The following is an 18,683-nucleotide window of genomic DNA, read 5'->3' on the forward strand; positions in this document are numbered from 1 at the left end:
ACTGTATATCTGAGTTTCTGACACTGGTTTGAGTATACGCAGCTTGTGTATCCATCCCATCCCCAGATCATAACGCCCACATAAGATGTGAATGTACTGTACTTGGAGCATAGCATGACTATAGAGATGAGATCCTGTTCCCTCCAACTGCTCTAGTGTTGAAGGAAAGGATGGGGCCCATCCTGTTCGTCCCAGAAAGTGATGCAACACTTCCTTTAGGGCATGTGGAGAGTGGAATTACAGGTCCCGTTATGCAAGCATTGGGAATTAATCCAATTCCTTCTCAGTGTCCCTTGCAAACTCTCTTGGATTTCTTTGGTCACTCTTGGAGAAAAATCAGCAGTTCTCTTTCCTAGTGAGAATCTGGAGCTTTCCACCTTGAAACTTCCCCCCAACACTCCGTTTAATTAAATTTAAAATAGAAACAGAAAGGACTTGCAAAATTTAAGGAGAAAAGCTGAGCTTCCTGCATTCAGTAATGCCTTGGTTTATGCCAAAAGCAGGCATTCCACAGGAAGGCGGACATTTTTGAAATTTCTCAGATGCAAAACTTTATAGCCCGCAAACATCTGAAATATCCGTTCGGAGGGCTTGTTAGCAGCCGAGCTTAACTGTTTGTTATTCTACTGAGCAGAGTTTAAAATCCGAGCTGCAGTTTCAACTGAGGCTCGTTTGTAAAAGTTGGCACTGTGTGCTTAGCCATTTTAGAGTTGTATTAGGACTTTTCTGTTTAACACCAGTGTAGGAACATAAGAAGAGTGTGCTGGATCAGGCCAGTGGCCCATCTAGGCCAGCATCCTGTTTTTGCAGCATCTGAGTGCAAGGGCACACTCCCCTCCTGTGGTTTGTGATATGCAGAAACAGAATGTCTCAGATAGGGAAGGAGTTTGGTATAGAATAGGGCATATGAGGCCTCAGGTTCTTGGGCACAGAAGCAGTGTTTGAAATTAGCCAGGCGCCAGGAGCATTTTGACCTGGCTTTTGACCACTGGCGGCCAAGTAAAGTTTCTTGGGTGCCAGGATATCGTTTGTCATAACCATCTGGGGTCATTGGATTTGGGCTGTTTTCACACAATAGTTAGTACCCCATCCTGTAGAATTCTATCAGTTATATTTTATCTGCACAATCAGAATGAATTTCTGGAACCAAATTGCATTTTGTTCTGTGGAGCAGGAGCAGTCACCATTAAGAAAAGGAGGTCGGAATAGGCGAATAGGCCAATATGTAGGTGGACTGTCTCTGGCTGGATCAAGTGACTTTGTATCTTTAAGTTCTCAAAGCTCTTAACCTAGCTCAAGGTTGCCATCTGAACTAGCCAGGTGTTTAACTGAGAATCAATCACAGTCAAGTCCTCCATTTGAAAAATAAGACTTTAGAGCAGTCTTACCCCCAAATGGCAACTAGGCATTCCATTTTGGCGACTGTAACCTTGGTTTAAGGAGCCATTTGCCAGCTGGGTTATATATCTGAGTTTCTAACACTGCACAGAAGTGCATGGGTTTAAGGTGTGTGTGTATGTGTGCGGGTGGCACTGTGGGTTAAACCACTGAGTCTTGGGCTTGCCGGTTGGAAGGTCGGCAGTTCGAATCCCCGCGACGGGGTGAGCTCCCGTTGCTCAGTCCCTGCTCCTGCCAACCTAGCAGTTTAAAAGCATGCCAGTGCAAGTAGATAAATAGATACCGCTCTGGCGGAAAGGTATACGGCGTTTCCGTGCGCTGCTCTGGTTCGCCAGAAGCGGCTTAGTCATGCTGGCCACATGACCCGGAAGCTGTACGCCGGCTCCCTCGGCCAGTAAAGCAAGATGAGCGCCGCAACCCCAGAGTCAGCCACGACTGGACCTAATGGTCAGGGGTCCCTTTACCTTATGTGTGCACCCACAAACACATTCATATAGGGAAGGTGTGTGGTCTAGTTGCAAGGAACTTTACAGTGACTGTAAATGGATCAATACGATCCGTGCTAGGTTCCAGTCTAGACCAGCCTTTGCCAACACGGTGCCCCCCACTTGTGCTGGACTACAACTCCCAACAGCCCCAGTCAGCATGACTGCTGGCTGGCGCTGATGGGAGTTGTAGTCCAAAACATCTGGTGGGCAAAGGCTGGTCCACAGAATTCTGTTGTTCCAGTTCAACCCTCTCCTTCTCATACCTTTACTTGACAGCTGTAGTTATTGATATTGGCCTCCAGGAAGCGTTCCCCGTTCTCTCCCTGGAGCACTCGCTTGCTATGCTGACAGCAGCCAGGAGACAGACATCTGTGGTGTTCCAGTTTTATGCTACTGACAGATGCATGTCTGATAAAGCAAAACTGTTGCTCAACAAGCCACATTAAAAACGAAATAAAACTCAGCCATGCAGCACTATATAGCATGGGGATGATATTAGTGAGGGCTGCAGGAGACAACTGCATTTCTTCTTAACATGTGGAAGGAATGAGAGGAAGATGGCATTAGCCCTATTGTGCTTTTAATTTAACTTGAAAGGCTTGGGGGAAGCCGACAACGCTTTCTGAAAGTCCAGAATGTCTTCACTTAAAAAAAGAACTCTACAGATGAGCAATAGCTTTCTTAGGCTCAACCAGAATGCCATGAACGGGTACAGTGGTGCCTCGCAAGACGAAAATAATCCGTTCCATGAGTCTCTTCATCTAGCGGTTTTTTCGTCTTGCGAAGCAACCCTATTAGCGGATTAGCGGATTAGCGCTATTAGCGGTTTAGCGGCTTAACAGCTATTAAAGGCTTAGCGGCTTAGCGGCTAAAAGGCTATTAGCGGCTTAGCGGCTAAAAGGCTATTAGCGGCTTAGCGGCTATTAAAGGCTTAGCGGCTTAGAAAAAGGGAGGGAGCGAAAAAAATCGCAAGACTCGCAAGACGTTTCCGTCTTGCGAAGCAAGCCCATAGGGGAAATCGTCTTGCGAAGCGCATCGAAAAACGGAAAACCCTTTCGTCTAGCAGGTTTTTCGTCTTGCGAGGCATTCGTCTTGCGGGGCACCACTGTATCAGGCTTTCAGTTTCTCCAGAACGGCTCATTAGTCCAGATGCCAGAAAACTAGAGATGCTACTTTTATTTATAAGGCAGTAAAATAACTACTGCTTTAGTTACTGAACCAAAATGTGGCTTTGTGTTTCAAATTGAATTGAAGAAATGCCCACACTATGTGGTGGTTATAAAATTATTCATAGACTTATTTTGGGGGGCAAAGTCCACCCACAGCAGCCTACACCTCATAAGCAAACAGCAGAATTTTAAAAGAAAAACACGACAATTTAAATAGCACTGTTTTGTTTTATCATTGTTTAATAGATGTCCATCCTCTTTTAAGGATCTTAGTTCATAAGGAATCCCTTTATGGTGCCAGGGGTGGGGAAATGGAAGCAAAATACATTTAATAGCACAAATAACAGTGACTTGCTGGGTTTTCACAGGCAGTAGGTAGGAGAGAAGTCTAAAACCAGGGACAGAAATGTAACTGAGAACTTATAGAGCAAATGAAAATTCTGTATTCTAGGCTGGAGGACTGCAGCTAATGTATGCCTCTTAATTGTATATCCTAATAATACCCCCCCCCCAAAGGCCAGGCTAGATTTGGAAGAGCATGGGGGATGCAGTTCTTCTGCAGTGGATGAATGTTGTTGTTTAGTCGTTTAGTCACGTCCAACTCTTTGTGACCCCATGGACCAGAGCATGCCAGGCACTCCTGTCTTCCACTGCCTCCCGCAGTTTGGTCAGACTCATGTTTGTAGCTTCGAGAACACTGTCCAACCATCTCGTCCTCTGTCATCCCCTTCTCCTTGTGCCCTCCATCTTTCCCAACATCAGGGTCTTTTCCAGGGAGTCTTCTCTTCTCATGAGGTGGCCAAAGTATTGGAGCCTCAGCTTCACGATCTGTCCTTCCAGTGAGCACTCAGGGCTGATTTCCTTCAGAATGGAGAGGTTTGATCTTCTTGCAGTCCATGGGACTCTCAAGAGTCTCCTCCAACACCATAATTCAAAAGCATCAATTCTTCGGCGATCAGCCTTCTTTATGGTCCAGCTCTCACTTCCATACATCACTACTGGGAAAACCATAGCTTTAACTATGCGGACCTTTGTTGGCAAGGTGATGTCTCTGCTATTTTTTATTTTTTTTTTGCATGCTGTCTAGGTTTGTCAATGAATGGATAGATGGCAGTAATACTTCAAAGTATATTATGAGTGTGCACAATGCTTTGTGTGGAAGTAGCCTAGATTAAATTACCAGCCCTGGAAACATCTGCAGGCATGTAGTTACAGAGTAAATAAAATACCACCCTTCTTTTAGAAGAGCTGCAAAACTGAATAAACTAATAGCCCCTCCTTGGCGTGATTCTAAACATCTGGCACCCAATTTTTCTAAACACTGCTCAGGCTTTCAGCGGCAACTGTTGTGGTTTAGGTAGTGCCATGTGGATATTGTTAGAGCCAGCAAGGCCCATGGCAAGGAATGATGGGAGTTGTAGTCTAGCATCATCTGGAAAACAGCTGGTTGGTAATAGCTGCTCTACAGGATAATGAGAATCAAGTGATGTGATGGCTCAGGATGCAGTGCTAGAAACTCAGATATATCAGCTAGGCGCCAAATGGCTCCTTAAAGCAAGGTTATCGTCACGAAAAATGGAATGTCTAGTTGCCATTTTGGGGTAAGTCTTACTTTTCAAATGATGGACTGGGTGTGATTGATTCTCAGTTAAGCATCTGGCTAGTTCAGATGACAACCTTGAGCTAGGTTAAGAGCTTTGAGAACTTAAATAAGAAAAGTCGCTTGATCCAGGGACAGTCCTATTCCGACCTCTTTTTCTTAATGGTGACTTCTCCTGCACAGGCTGCACAGAAAAAAATGCAATTTGGTTCCAGAAATTCATTCTGATTGTGCAGATAAAATATAACTGATAGAATTCTACAGGATGGGGTGTTAGTGTGTGAAAGCGGTCCAGATCCAATGATCCCCAGGCATGCACATAGCTGTCAACTTTTCCCTTTTCTTACGAGGAATCCTATTTGGAATAAGGGAAATTCCGACGAAAGAAGAATGGCAGACGAAATTAATGGACTATGCAGAATTGGACAAAATGACAGGAAGGATTCGAAACCTGCGGGACCAGAGATTTACAGAAGACTGGAAGAAGTATACAGATTATTTGAAGAGCAACTGTAATCAACAAATTACGCTAGTAGGACTACCAGAAGTTTTGTAAGGAGAAATATACGAAGTGTTACAAAGTAGAAAAAGATAGAGCTATTGGTTATGAGTTTGAAATGAAAGACTCGTCATATTTGCTTTCGTAGATTTTCACGGGTACAGGAATGCAGGTTTTGGTGTCCTCGGGTATCTTCCCGTGTAAAAGTTGGGGTGTCTAGGCGACGTTTCGACGAGGTCTCACTCGTCATATATATATATGGAATTTCCCTTAAAAAAGGGGAAACGTTGACAGCTATGGGCATGCACCTCCAGATGGCAGAGATGTCAGGCATGCTCACTTGGTCGCAAGTGGCCACCAGTCAAGTGCGAAATGCGCCCGGCTCCTGGCTAATTTCTAACACTGTCCAGATGTCAAAGCATTTGCTGTCTCCTCCTTGTAGAAACAAGCCATTAATGTGAAACACTGCATTTATCTTCTGTGAAGTACAGTAAGTCTGGGCTACTGTCGATCTTCTGTCTCCGGATTGCTTTAAATACTAAACCTGGGGTTTTTTTGCCTTAGAAAAAGAAGCTGCAGTGCTAATAATCCACATAGCCACTGTACACAGTTATCCGCTTCAAATGTATACATATGCTGACGTCCTGCTGTTTGTCAGCCAGCTATCATCACATGTAGAGTTAAGCTTTGTGCTTGTCTCCAGAGTAGGAGCTTTTGAACGTTTGTCAGAAGGTATCAAAAAGCTGATTCTGTGCACAGCGCTAGCTGCCTGGGATTGGATAGCTCTAGGCAAGGAGCTGACATGTAGAATGGGATTTGAGATGATCATCCCTACATACCCATTGGTTGTCTGAATTTTCTCTTTAATAGACCACAGTTGAATCACAGTGCAATGAATTGGTTTCCACCAGGGAATAATGGTTCCCACCAGGGAATAATGCTCATCTATATTTCCCTGTATATATGTAGTTGATTGACAGGTGCCCATTATTAAGGATGAAGTTGAGGCTTGCTCTCTGTGCTTTCCGTCTGTTTGACAACGATGATTCAAGTTCTGGCATATTGCTCAGAGGGCTGGCTTTTAAACAACAGGAAAAGGAAATTTCTGATGGGACCAATGAGGCATAAAATAGGTTTGCTGGTAACCAAACATATGGTAGATAAAATGCTGCTTTCACTCCCCCCTCCCCCATGATATCGGGCATACTGTAGCATCATATTTAGAAGTCTCTTAGGGACACTAAAAGCTTCGAAATAAGTATTTTTGTGCAACATTCTGCTAAGAGTAATTTAAGTCATTTTAAAAGTTAGTTTATATAAGTTCTGCTCTTCTGTTTTTGCCTACATAGACTTTCATTTATTTCAGACGGCAACATCTATTAAGGAAGCAAATCCCAAGGGCTTTAAAAATCTGTTCATTTTTGCCTCACATCAGGAAATGTATGACAAATATCGCATTCATGGCTTTTGAAACCCCCAAAATATTCCGATTCATTCTTGGCCCAAAATATTGAGTTGCGATTTTTTAATAATAAGGTAATGGCATATATTTTTCCCTCCATGTAAACTAGCTTAAACTAATTAAAGTCTTAACTCCAAATATTATTTTTTAACACTCAGAAACAATTCTCTTAAGTGGGGTGGGGAGGCATATTTAACTACCAGACCTATACAGAAGAACATTAAAATGTTCTGACTTCAGAGTGGCTTTATTTATGGTATTTATGAATCACCCTTTGTTGAACAGAGCCCAGGGAGATGTATGTCAAAGGATATACAATAAAATTACACCAATGAATAAAACTAAAATATTCCTAAAGTCACACTAATGGGGGGGAAAACTATCCACCCCATGCTTTTCGGGGGAAACATATCAAATTGAAAAGGTGTGGTTAAGCAAGTGTCTTTAGCTGAGGTTTAAATCCCAACAATGAAGGGAGCAAGCACAAACAATGAAGGGAGCAAGCAGGATTGAGCCATTTGGTATTCGAGGAGGCAGATATTTGGGTCCTGTGCCACTTAGGTAAAGGTAAAGGGACCCCTGACCATTAGGTCCAGTCGTGGCCGACTCTGGGGTTGCGGCGCTCATCTCGCTTTACTGGCCGAGGGAGCCGGCGTACAGCTTCCGGGTCATGTGGCCAGCATGACTAAGCCGCTTTTGGCGAACCAGAGCAGCGCACGGAAACGCCGTTTACCTTCCCGCCGGAGCGGTACCTATTTATCTACTTGCACTTTGACGTGCTTTTGAACGGCTAGGTTGGCAGGAGCAGGGACCGAGCAACGGGAGCTCACCCCGTCGCGGGGATTCGAACCGCTGACCTTCTGATCGGTGGGTTAAACTACAGAGGTTTAACCCACAGCACCACCCGCGTCCCTTCCTGTGCCACTTAGGGCTTTATAAACTGTTACCAACACCTTGGGTCCAGTAGCTTACAGGTAGCTGTTGCAGTGCAATAGAGCAGCATTTATTTATTTCATTTATTTATTTCATTTATGTACTGCCCTATACCCAGAGGTCTCAGGGCGGTTCACAGAAAAGATCACAATATATAAAATCAAAATAAGAACAATAACCCAATAACATCCCCCCCCCAAAGAGCCACATTTTAAAAGGGTATAGGATGTCCATCAGGTCAACCAAAGGCCTGGTTTAAAAGGAACGTTTTTGCCTGGTGCCTAAAAGTATATAATGAAGGCACCAGGTGAACTTCCCTGGGGAGAGCATTCCGCAGACGGGGAGCCACTGCAGAGAAGGCCCCGTTCTTGTGTTGCCACCCTCGGACCTCTCGAGGAGGATACACACAAAGAAGGGCCTCAGAAGATGATCTTGGGGTCCGGGTAGATTCATATGTAAAGATGCGGTCCTTGAGGTTTGCTGTCCTGAGCCGTTTATTTGCAAGGTCTCCCAGCTGTACAATGGGCCTTTCCCTCTCTCCTCCCTTCCCAGCTCCCATCATTCCACTAGCCAACATATGCAGTAGTCAGGAAGGATGGCAGCTGTAGTCCAGCAAGATCTGGAGTGACAAATATACCCCTTTCCTGATTTAACAGGGTTAAGTAATTTGCCTGATTTTTTTTTTTTTACACAAAAAGTTGCAGTAGCTGTTTTTATACATACAACACAAATTTCTCATGAGACTGCAGGGAGAAAAAAGTCCAACCACTTTCTTTCCTTTCTTGTTGCTCAGAACTGTAAATCACATGTGCTATGAACTTGCATGAATGTTTTTAGAAAGAAAAACACCCTAACAGGAAACGAGGCTTAAACCCATATAGTTGACATGATGTTTGCAACAAAAGGCAGGAAATTCAGCGTTAAGGCTGACATCCCACCTTCAGTAGGGCTGGGCTGGTGTGAGCGAAACATTTCTTTCCAGTTTCTTTTCCATTTAGTTTTGTGTCCTATGTTAAGTGTTACTTAAGGCTAATTTCTGTGTGTATTTGAGCGAAATACACACATGAAGTGTTTTGCAGGTATATTTGTACATATGTGAGTCTTGTTCGTTGTGCCTTTTGCATAGGCGTCCTCACTGTGTTTTGTATTGTAACTGGCAATGTGCCTGGCACTAGCCTGGCTCCTTTAAAAATGGTGCGGTGTTCATTATTTATACATTTTGGCCAGACCTCTGATTGCATCACCTTTGGCACATGCATTGTTGTAACATATTTGGTTCTTTGGGATGTTATAGTGAGAGCCAAATCTTTTATGTTACGGTATGTTACTGATTTTAAAATGAAAGCCTTACAGCTCTAGAGACTCTTAGTGTACAAAGTGCTTTTCTGTTTTTCTTTATTTTCACGGTTACTCTCTCAAATATCAATTTGATTTACAATTAAACCTTTAAAAAAAAAAAAGTAATCATATTCAGTAAGCCTCATTGCTACAGTAGGGCTTTTTACCTTTGTCTTTCCTTAAATAAAAGATACCCAGTCATCAGTGGACGATGCTTCTGGCTCTTAAATCTTACCACAACACACCTTTGGAGCAAAGGCAGTTTCGCTTCCTTGTTTTACTTACATGTTTCCATTCCACCTTTTCTAAACTTGCAGGAACAAATCCGTCAAATCAATAAATGAACTCACCGCTATAGATATGATGAGCCTATGATGTGGTGATAAAAATATTTACCTCCTCCCACAATCAAAATCTGCTCCATTATATCTCTGCTCATGCCCACTATAAGATGCCACAATCAAAATCTGCTCCATTATATCTCTGCTTGTGCCCACTATAAGATGCCAGTCCAAAAAGGAATCCATAATATTGTTTACCAAGGAGCTGAAGACTCTGAAGCAGTTAGGTTTGCCAGGCAATGCTTCAACAATAAAGGGATAATCACAGATAACCTCCCCGCCACAACCACTGGGGAAAACTTACACTGCCTCTCATTTTCATTTACAACTCTTAGCAGGACTTCTCCAGTTGATCTCATTGGGTGGGGGGCAGTTTTAGTATGCTGCTGATATCTCAGATAAATCAACCTTGTTAATAAATTCATAAAAGTGACGAGTCTTTAAAAATAGATGGTCCTTGGGACTGTGAGAGGAGAGACAAGTGCTCCATCCCTCTTGCGTCGACCTACTGAATTTTAGTGCTGCAGTTTCCCTCCTCTGCAAAACGAGCCTCTTGGGTTTGCCGATCAAAAGGTCGGTGGTTCGAATCCCTGTGACGGGGTGAGCTCCTGTTGCTCGCTCCCAGCTCCTGCCAACCTAGTGGTTCAAAAGCATGCCAGTGCAAGTGGATAAATAGGTACCACTGTGGCGGGAAGATAAATGGAGTTTCCATGTGCTATGGCTTCTTTCATGGTGTTCCATTGCGCCAGAAGCGGTTTAGTCAAGCTGGCTACATGACCCGGAAAGCTGCCTGTGGACAAACGCCAGCTCCCTCGGCCTGAAAGCGAGATGAGCACTGCAACCCCATAGTTGCCTTTGACTGGACTTAACTGTCCAGGGGTCCTTTACCTTTACCTCTGCAATCCGTTTGTTTCATAAAGAGGGATGGAGCGCTTGTCTCTCCTTAGCCAACCTGCTCACTCACCTGTGTGTAATTCATTGCCACCTGTGGCTACCAGGCTTGTGCTTGAATTTAGAGCTGAGAATACCTAACAAATATTGGACAGATTCATCACCATTCATCATCATTTTTAATTTGTATACCGTCTTTCTATCTTACAATACTCAAGGCGGTTTACAGGTTGAAGAAACAAAAAAAATGTACATCTTATAACAATCTAATGCAATACAAAAATGTGATAATAAAACATAACTTTAAAATAAGCAACCTACATCAAAAAGTAACATTCAACAATCATTAGAATAGTAAATAATAATAATAATAATAATAATAATAATAATAATAATAATATCAGCATATAGATTCAGTTAACGTTTCCTCTTAATGGGATTTAGGATGAGAAATAAAGGTAAAGGTAAAGGTAAAGGTACCCCTGCCCGTACGGGCCAGTCTTGCCAGACTCTAGGGTTGTGCGCTCATCTCACTCTATAGGCTGGGAGCCAGCACTGTCCGCAGACACTTCCGGGTCACGTGGCCAGCATGACAAGCTGCATCTGGCGAGCCAGCGCAGCACACCGAACACCGTTTAGCTTCCCGCTGATAAGCGGTCCCTATTTATCTACTTGCACCCGGGGGTGCTTTTGAACTGCTAGGTTGGCAGGCGCTGGGACCGAACGACGGGAGCGCACCCCGCCGCGGGGATTCGAACCGCCGACCATGCGATCGGCAAGTCCTAGGCGCTGAGGTTTTACCCACAGCACCACCCGCGTCCCTAGGATGAGAAATGTTTGCTTGCAAACATCCCATTGCAAAAGAGAGCGATGTAAACATTCAGAATATGAATGCAGTATCCTTGGAGCTCTGTGTTGCTTGTTTGTGTTCAGAAGTTCACAGACAAAGGAAGCTGGTGGCCGGTTTCCAAAGAGATGATTCACTTTCCCCCTGGGAATTCTGATAAAATGGATGACTCTTTCTGTGGTTGCTTGAAGAGTGTCTCTCTCTCCCCCCCCCCCTTCTGCAAAAGACTATGCACCCTCTCCAGTAAAAACAGACAAAATTCTTGCCCTCTTAGCTTGTCCTCAAATTCTTGAAGAATGCTAACTGTCAATTTGTACTATATTTAGCTAATTGCTACTTCATAGTACATCCTAATTACGTGTGCCCATTTTCTGCTGAATCCAGATTGCAGTCCTGTCACTAGATGTTGTTGTTGAATCTGCAAAAGTGTGACAACTTCTGATACAAGTGACAAACCAAAATTGCAAATCGAAAGGCTTTTCTGACAATCCTATTTTCCTCCATGGCAGGGGTCTGCAACCTTTAAGACAAAAAGAGCCACTTGGACCCGTTTCCGAAGAAAAAAAAACTGGGAGCCGCAAAACTCGTCATTATAAAAATAACTTTTTTGTCACTTTTTTATTATTCCTTTGTTTGACCCCTCAGAATTACTCCTCATAGAAATAAACGTTAAATTAACAAGTTACCTTTGTGTGTGTGTGTGTTCTTCACTCCCCTTCAAAACAGTGACCAGCGTACATGCCCCCTTTCAATGCAGTGACCAGCGTACATGCCCCTTACAATGTAGCGGGCGGGTGGGTGGGAAGGTGACGTCGGGACGGTGCGTGACTAACGCACGCACCACCCCCATGCAACGTCACAGCCAGTACAGCGCCCGCCACAGTGGGGAGTGTTGGGGTGCACAATGCGCCTCCTCCCCTCGCTAGTATCTTCCCCGGAGCCGCGGCAAAGGCGTAAAAGAGCCACATGCGGCTCCGGAGCCGCGGGTTGCAGACCCCTGCTCCATGGGGTCGTCATTGCAGTGATTTAAGGACACATGCAAAACCTTTGTATCAGAACTGAAAATCCGCATGAATTATCCAGGAAAAGGAACAAGTAAGCAAGTTCTGGCATGACTCTAGAATCTTGATTGTGGAGTTTCTGGGAAAACATTTTTGCCTATGTGTACTCCTGCTGAAATAATTCCAAGAATTCTGCCTTGCATTCAAGATTTCAAAGCAAGAACTAGACATTACCTTGGCAGATGCTTTTGCTTCCAAACCTGTATTTGTTGGGGTAATAATACGTTTGCAGAGGAGGTGTTTGCAATGTTTCTAAGGTGAAGGGGTGCACACTCTGCGAGGCCAGTTTGCCTACCAAAGGCCTTGCATCCTGTTGTTATGAGAAAAACCTGCTCCTTTTCCCTTAAGGGGTACCCAAGAGCCCATATAGAGTCCTTTTGTAGGTTCTCTATCGGTAGGAGAAAATAACAGAGACCAACCAGAGAATATTGAGAAGCAAAGCAGCTAGTAAGCCTGATCTTTATTAAAGCTGTTGCAACAGGGTGCTCCCCCCCCCCCACACACAGAGGAGGGAGCGAGGGACCCAGAACAGAGGTGTGCCCGCCCTTATATAGACTTTGAAATTGCCCACCCTCAGACTCCAGACCACCACCCAGAAACATCATATGTACATCACAGAATGGGTGTAGCCCAGGACCACTTCCCCCAATACATCATACATGAGTGTGTTGTTTACTTCCTGTCTGCCTTTTACCTGATTGCATTATCTGGGTTTTGGCCACTCTTTTGTTGTTATAATTACTTAATTCCTGAATCCAGGTCACAGGCTCACCCTATTCACACCTTAGTAAAGGTAAAGGGACCCCTGACCATTAGGTCCAGTCACGGACGACTCTCGGTTGCGGCGCTCATCTGGCTTTACTGGCCGAGGGAGCCAGCTTATAGCTTCCGGGTCATGTGGCCAGCATGACTAAGCCGCTTCTGGCAAACCAGAGCAGCGCACGGAAACGCCGTTTACCTTCCCGCCGGAGTGGTACCTATTTATCTACTTGCACTTTGACGTGCTTTTGAACTGCTAGGTTGGCAGGAGCAGGGACTGAGCAACAGGAGCTCACCCCGTCTCGGGGATTCGAACCGCCGACCTTCTGATCGGCAAGCCCTAGGCTCTGTGGTTTAACCCACAGCCCCACCCACGTCCCATTCACACCTTAAATGTGCCCTTAAGGCAGGATTTGTGAGCACAGAGACAATGGGGAGATTTCCGATTTCCTTCGACCTTGCAGAGAAATATTTGAGGTCTTTTTTGGGAGAGAGAAAATGGTTTCAGGACTTTTCTGTGGGTTTCAGACATGTGGTTTACATATTTGTATGTGTTTGCTTGGTATATATATATATGACCTTAAAATTCTTATAACACTGTTTTGGATCCTGGATGGGGGAAATGGAGAAAGGTGTTGTCAGGAAAGAATCTTTGGGGAGAGGTAAGGGTCGATCACCTCCCTCCCATTCACAAATCCTCTGCATTAACATTACCAGATAAAAACAGACTTGGTAATTCTCAAATTGCCTCATGATCTGTGGCTTTAACCTCCAGGTGACCTTTTTGTACTTGGTCATTCTGAAGAATTTATTCATGCTGAAGTATATGAGGTCATAACGACTTAAGCATAAGAGAAAAACATTTCCCCCCAGTAGTTAGTGTTTTATTTATTTTTTTAAAAAAATACTCCTTCATTATGCAATCATTTTGCTGGAAAGGGCTGTGAATTTTTAATATTGCACCATAATGGAAAACCTGCCACATCTCATACCCTCCAACATTTCGCTGATTAAAATAGGAACATCCTATTTAACAACAACAACTACAACAACATTTATACCCCGCCCTTCTGACTGGGTTGCCCCAGCCCCTCTCAGCAGCTTACAACAAACATAAAACATAATAAAACATTAAACATTAAGAAACTTCCCTAAGCATGGCTGCCTTCAGATCTCTTCTAGGTTGTATAGTTACTTATCTCCTTGGCTCTGGGGTCAGATAGCTCCATGCCCTCTAACATTTCTCCAGTAAAAATAGGTACACCCTAAGGAAAAGTGGGACATTCTGGGATCAGATCAGAAACTAGGGACTGCTTCTGTAAATCTGGAACTGTCCCTGGAAAATAGGACACTTGGAGGGTCTGATTTGCTCTGAGTCTCCATCAAATCTATGCACTTGCATGATGGCTGTTTAATCACTATAGCAGTGCTTGGAACTTTTTGAACTCCTGCTATATGGCGTGAACACAGACCCAGCTTCTGTATAAACCCAGAAGTGGTTTATACTCGCACTCACTGTCCTCAAAACAAATCCTTCAGAATGCAGCCAATGGTCTACCACATTTTGGAAGGCTGTTCTGTCTTCCATCTTCTTCCCCTCCATGTGAAGTCAATGGGCCATCTTCTTGAGAAGCTTTGTGGATTAATTAGAGTGACACGTAGCTCATGCAATTGTTTTTGTCTGGATAAACCAAAACAAAAGAGCCTGGGCAATAGAAGATTGCAGAAGGTCCTCAAGTGCCATGTTCTCAGCCAATCATATTGTTCAGGAAGCCTCAGTTGTATATGGGTGTTGGAGTTCCCTACCAGGACAGACTTTGCTCGTGTGCTCAAGACATCGATTCCATAAAACATATTTTGTTGCATTGTGCAAAATATGAGCAAGCCAGGGCTGAACTGATACTACCCTTGCTGGTACCTTTCCCAGGAAAACCAGAGGCTCACTATGTCAGGTTCCTACTGGAAGACCGGACAAATGTTAGAACATTAGCAGTGGCAAAGTTTTTATCGGTGGTTGCAAGATCAAATGAGCCCTATATTCTAAACAAAATGCTTGTTTAACCTGGAGGTAGGCTGGGTGTATTGTATTGTAATGATTTGTTGGGTCTCTGGACCGTAATAAAGATTGATGATGATGTATATGGGTGTTAGCCTTTGATAACCTTCTGAGAGGAAATAATAATAATAATTTATTTTTTATACCCCGCCCATCTGGCAGGGTTTCCCCAGCCACTCTAATTAGTGATCAATAACATTCAAAAGTGTGTTTGGAGAGGTGGGGGTGGGTTAGATAAGTGCTAATGATTGTAACCTGCCTTCCAAACGGGTAGAGTTGCTAAGCAAGCAGGCCTAAGATGATCAATGCTTGCTTCTACTCCCCGCTTGCAATACTTTAAGGAATTGCTTGTGATAAAGATCAATTTCTTGATGTATCCCTTTGCTCCGAAAACAGTGTTAAATTGCTTGTTTCTCTGCTGATCAAATTTGGAACGGCTTCTCCCTCCCTCCCTTTATACCTGCAATGAAGGATTACATTTCACGAATCTGATAAAATTGACTTTTGTCCACTAAAGGTTATAGATTTTTTTTTTTTTAGATATATGTTCCAAGGCCACCGCCTCGCCAGAGAAAGCTCTGCAGCTTATTTTAGTTTTTGTTTAGTATTTTATTTTATTTTTTAAAAACGTTTTGCCTGAGGTATGTTGATTAAAGGTTATGCCATAATAAAATGGTTAGCCTTCAAGGTGCCACAAGACAGTATGTGATTTTGACTTTCAGAAGGGTGATTTACTCCCGGTGACTTAAGATGGATATTGTGAAGAGTTATTTCATTTCAAAGGATTGTATTCAAATGTATTATACTCAAAAAGACCCATTGAAATGAATGGACCTAAATGTCAGTGGATCTGCTCTGTGTATGATTAATGTTGGATATTGCCCTAAAAGTCTGACCCAATGTTTGTAGATCTCTGGGTGGCATTAGTTGTGTTATCAAGCACAACTAAATGGCTCAGGAGCGCAATACCTCAAGGACCGCCTCTTTCCATATGAACTTACCCGGACCCTGAAATCATCTTTTGAGGCCCTCCTTCATGTGCCTCCTCCTTGAGAGGTCCGCAGGGTGGCAACATGAGAACGGGGCCTTCTCTGCAGTGGCTCCCCGTCTGTGGAATGCTCTCCCCAGGGAAGTTCGCCTGACGCCTTCATTAGATACCTTTAGGCGCCAGGCAAAAACTATCCTTTTTAACCAGGCCTTTGGCAGACCTAATCCTATGCCCTTTAAAATGTGTCTCTTTTTGGGGGGTGCTATTGAATTATTGTTTTTATTTTTATTTTATATCTTGTGATTTTTTTTGTGAACTGCCCTGAGACCTCCGGGTATAGGTAAAGGGACCCCTGACCATTAGGTCCAGTCATGATGGGGTTGCGGCGCTCATCTTGCTTTATTGGCTGAGGGAGCCGGCGTTCAGCTTCCGGGTCATGTAGCCAGTATGACTAAGCCACTTCTGGCGAACCAGAGAGCGCACGGAAACACTGTTTACCTTCCCGCCAGAGCGGTACCTACTTATCTACTTGCACTTTGACATGCTTTCGAACTGCTAGGTTGGCAGAAGCAGGGACCGAGCAACGGGAGCTCACCCCGTTGCGGGGATTCGAACCGCCGACCTTCTGATCAGCAAGTCATAGGCTCTGTGGTTTAACCCACAGTGCCACCCACGTCCCGGTTATAGGGCGGTATATAAAGTCAATAAATGAATGAAAATGATTAGCTATGCTCAGTTATCACCATTTTAGCTTGAAAAAGCAACCCCAATTTACTTCAGGAAAGCTTTGCTTCCACACCTGGTTTGTATGTAGGAACAAAGTAAATGCTTGGAACAAATGTAAATTTGTCACGTTCAATAAAGCGTGTTTTTTTCTTGTCCGCAGCTGACGATCATTTATCCAAAATGCTTGTTGGCAAATTCAAAATGGCAGCACTTTGCAAGTTTTGTGACGTGATACCAACCAGCTGCACGAATGAGGGCCATTGCATGAGCGGCTGTAACATCACTTCTATATGTGCGGATAAGAATGAAGTTTGTGCTGCCGTCTGGTAAGTTCACTCTGGCTAAATACAAGCATGTGCATTTGGTCTGTAGTTTTCTTAACCTGCAAAAGTATAAATTAAATGTTTTTCAGAATTTGCGAAGTCAGGGCTTTCTTCAATTCCATGTTTCCACCATTCAAATAGGGTTGGATCTGCAATATATGTGTTTGTAATTTGATACTTGGCCGAAAGGTCTAGAGACGGATGGCAACTAATCATTATTTTGGTTCTCAGTAAAGCATTAGATGCATATAGCCTTAACCCGTCATTCTTCATTCCAAAATAAGGATGTGCAAGATTAGTAGTGATATACTTGCATTCTAGTACTAACGAAAATGCTACACTTGCCAAGCTTTTGATTTTCCTTGTCTCAAAAGAGATTGGGGTATCTTGTTGGCCACTGTGAAAACAGGATTCTGGGTTAGATGGGACCTTGTTCTCATCCAGCAGGCTCTTCTTATAGTCTTGCTTTGAGAGTATCGAAATTCCCTGGAATGTAGTGGTGACTCTTGATTTCAGGCACACACCTCAATGGAGTTGTGAAATCTGTCAAAACTGCAATCTGATGTTTCTTACCTGGATAGGTCATGGAATCACATCACAAGATGTTCCCTAATAGTAAACTTTACCAGGTACTGCGTAGATAAAAGTGATGACATTGCTGACACTGCATTTGTAGGGACACTGAGGCCTCTTGGGCTTGCCGATCAGCAGGTCAGAATCCCCACAATGGGGTGAGCTCCCATTGCTCTGTCGTACCTCTGCTCCTGCCAACCTAGCCGTTCAAAAGCACACCAGTGTGAGTAGATAAATAGGTACTGCTGCGGCGGGAAGGTAAATGGCATTTTCATGCGCTCTGGTTTCCATCATGGGTTCTGTGCGCCAGAAGTGGTTTAGTCATGCTGGCCACATGACCCGAAAAGCTGCCTGTGGACAAACGCCGGCTCCCTCGGCCTGAAAGCGAGATGAGCGCTGCAACCCCATAGTCGCCTTTGACTGGACTTCACGGTCCAGGGGTCCTTTACCTTATACCTTTGTGTCTAGTCAAAGAAGATGTCTGGTACATGTGCAAAATCTGTACAAACAAAGATACATACTGGCAACATCTATATTATACTAATATAAAAGATCGGCAGCATGATAATTTTCCAAAAGGATACAAGTTTAAAAATGAGCACTGTACCAATCACCGTTTCAGCGATGGAGTGTCATTCTTCAAAGGTGCCAGATCCTTCTTTATATTTAAATTCCTTTCTAAAGTATATAATTCTGTCCTTGATAACATGCTATAGAATGTCAGCATTGGAAATATTGGAACAAAGTTAAACATCCAGCTGTGCAAAATTATATATAAAATACAAGCTGCCTGAAAACCCACCTTCACAAGCCAAAGGAAAGAACAAACTGCAGTATACTAATTTATTTTGATTTATTGGGCATTTGTGGTGGGTGTGTGTGTGCACACAAACACATGTAAGTTCAAATTTTGCTGGATCTGATTTTTACCCTGCCTTACAACTTGTAAGGAGAATGGACAGTTCCAGTGCATGGCTGTTGGTACACAAAAAGAGGGGCTTGGAGAAGTGTTACCTGTCAATGCTGTGACTTGCAACAAGAGACCCATCACAGCGTTACAGTACCCAACCATTCTGTATTTTAGCCAGGGCCGGATTTAGGTTTGATGAGGCCCTAAGCTCCTGAAGGTAATGGGGCCCTTTATATGTCTAGCTATGGGACACGGGTGGCACTGTGGGTTAAACCACTGAGCCTAGGACTTTGCCAATCAGAAGGTCGGCAGTTCGAATCC

At 43.8% G+C, this 18,683-nt stretch overlaps 1 protein-coding gene across 1 annotated transcript in view; it reads left to right on the forward strand.

Moving 5' to 3' along the window:
* Positions 1-18,683, forward strand: part of TGFBR2 (transforming growth factor beta receptor 2) — a 67,519-nt gene that overhangs the window by 11,684 nt on the left and 37,152 nt on the right. The window contains exon 2 of the mRNA XM_028750251.2: positions 16,717-16,882. Coding sequence (XP_028606084.2) covers positions 16,717-16,882 — 166 coding nt within the window. The remainder of the gene's footprint in view (positions 1-16,716; positions 16,883-18,683) is intronic.

This window comes from Podarcis muralis, chromosome 12 (genome assembly GCF_964188315.1).
Source record: "Podarcis muralis chromosome 12, rPodMur119.hap1.1, whole genome shotgun sequence".
NCBI lineage: Eukaryota > Metazoa > Chordata > Lepidosauria > Squamata > Lacertidae > Podarcis > Podarcis muralis.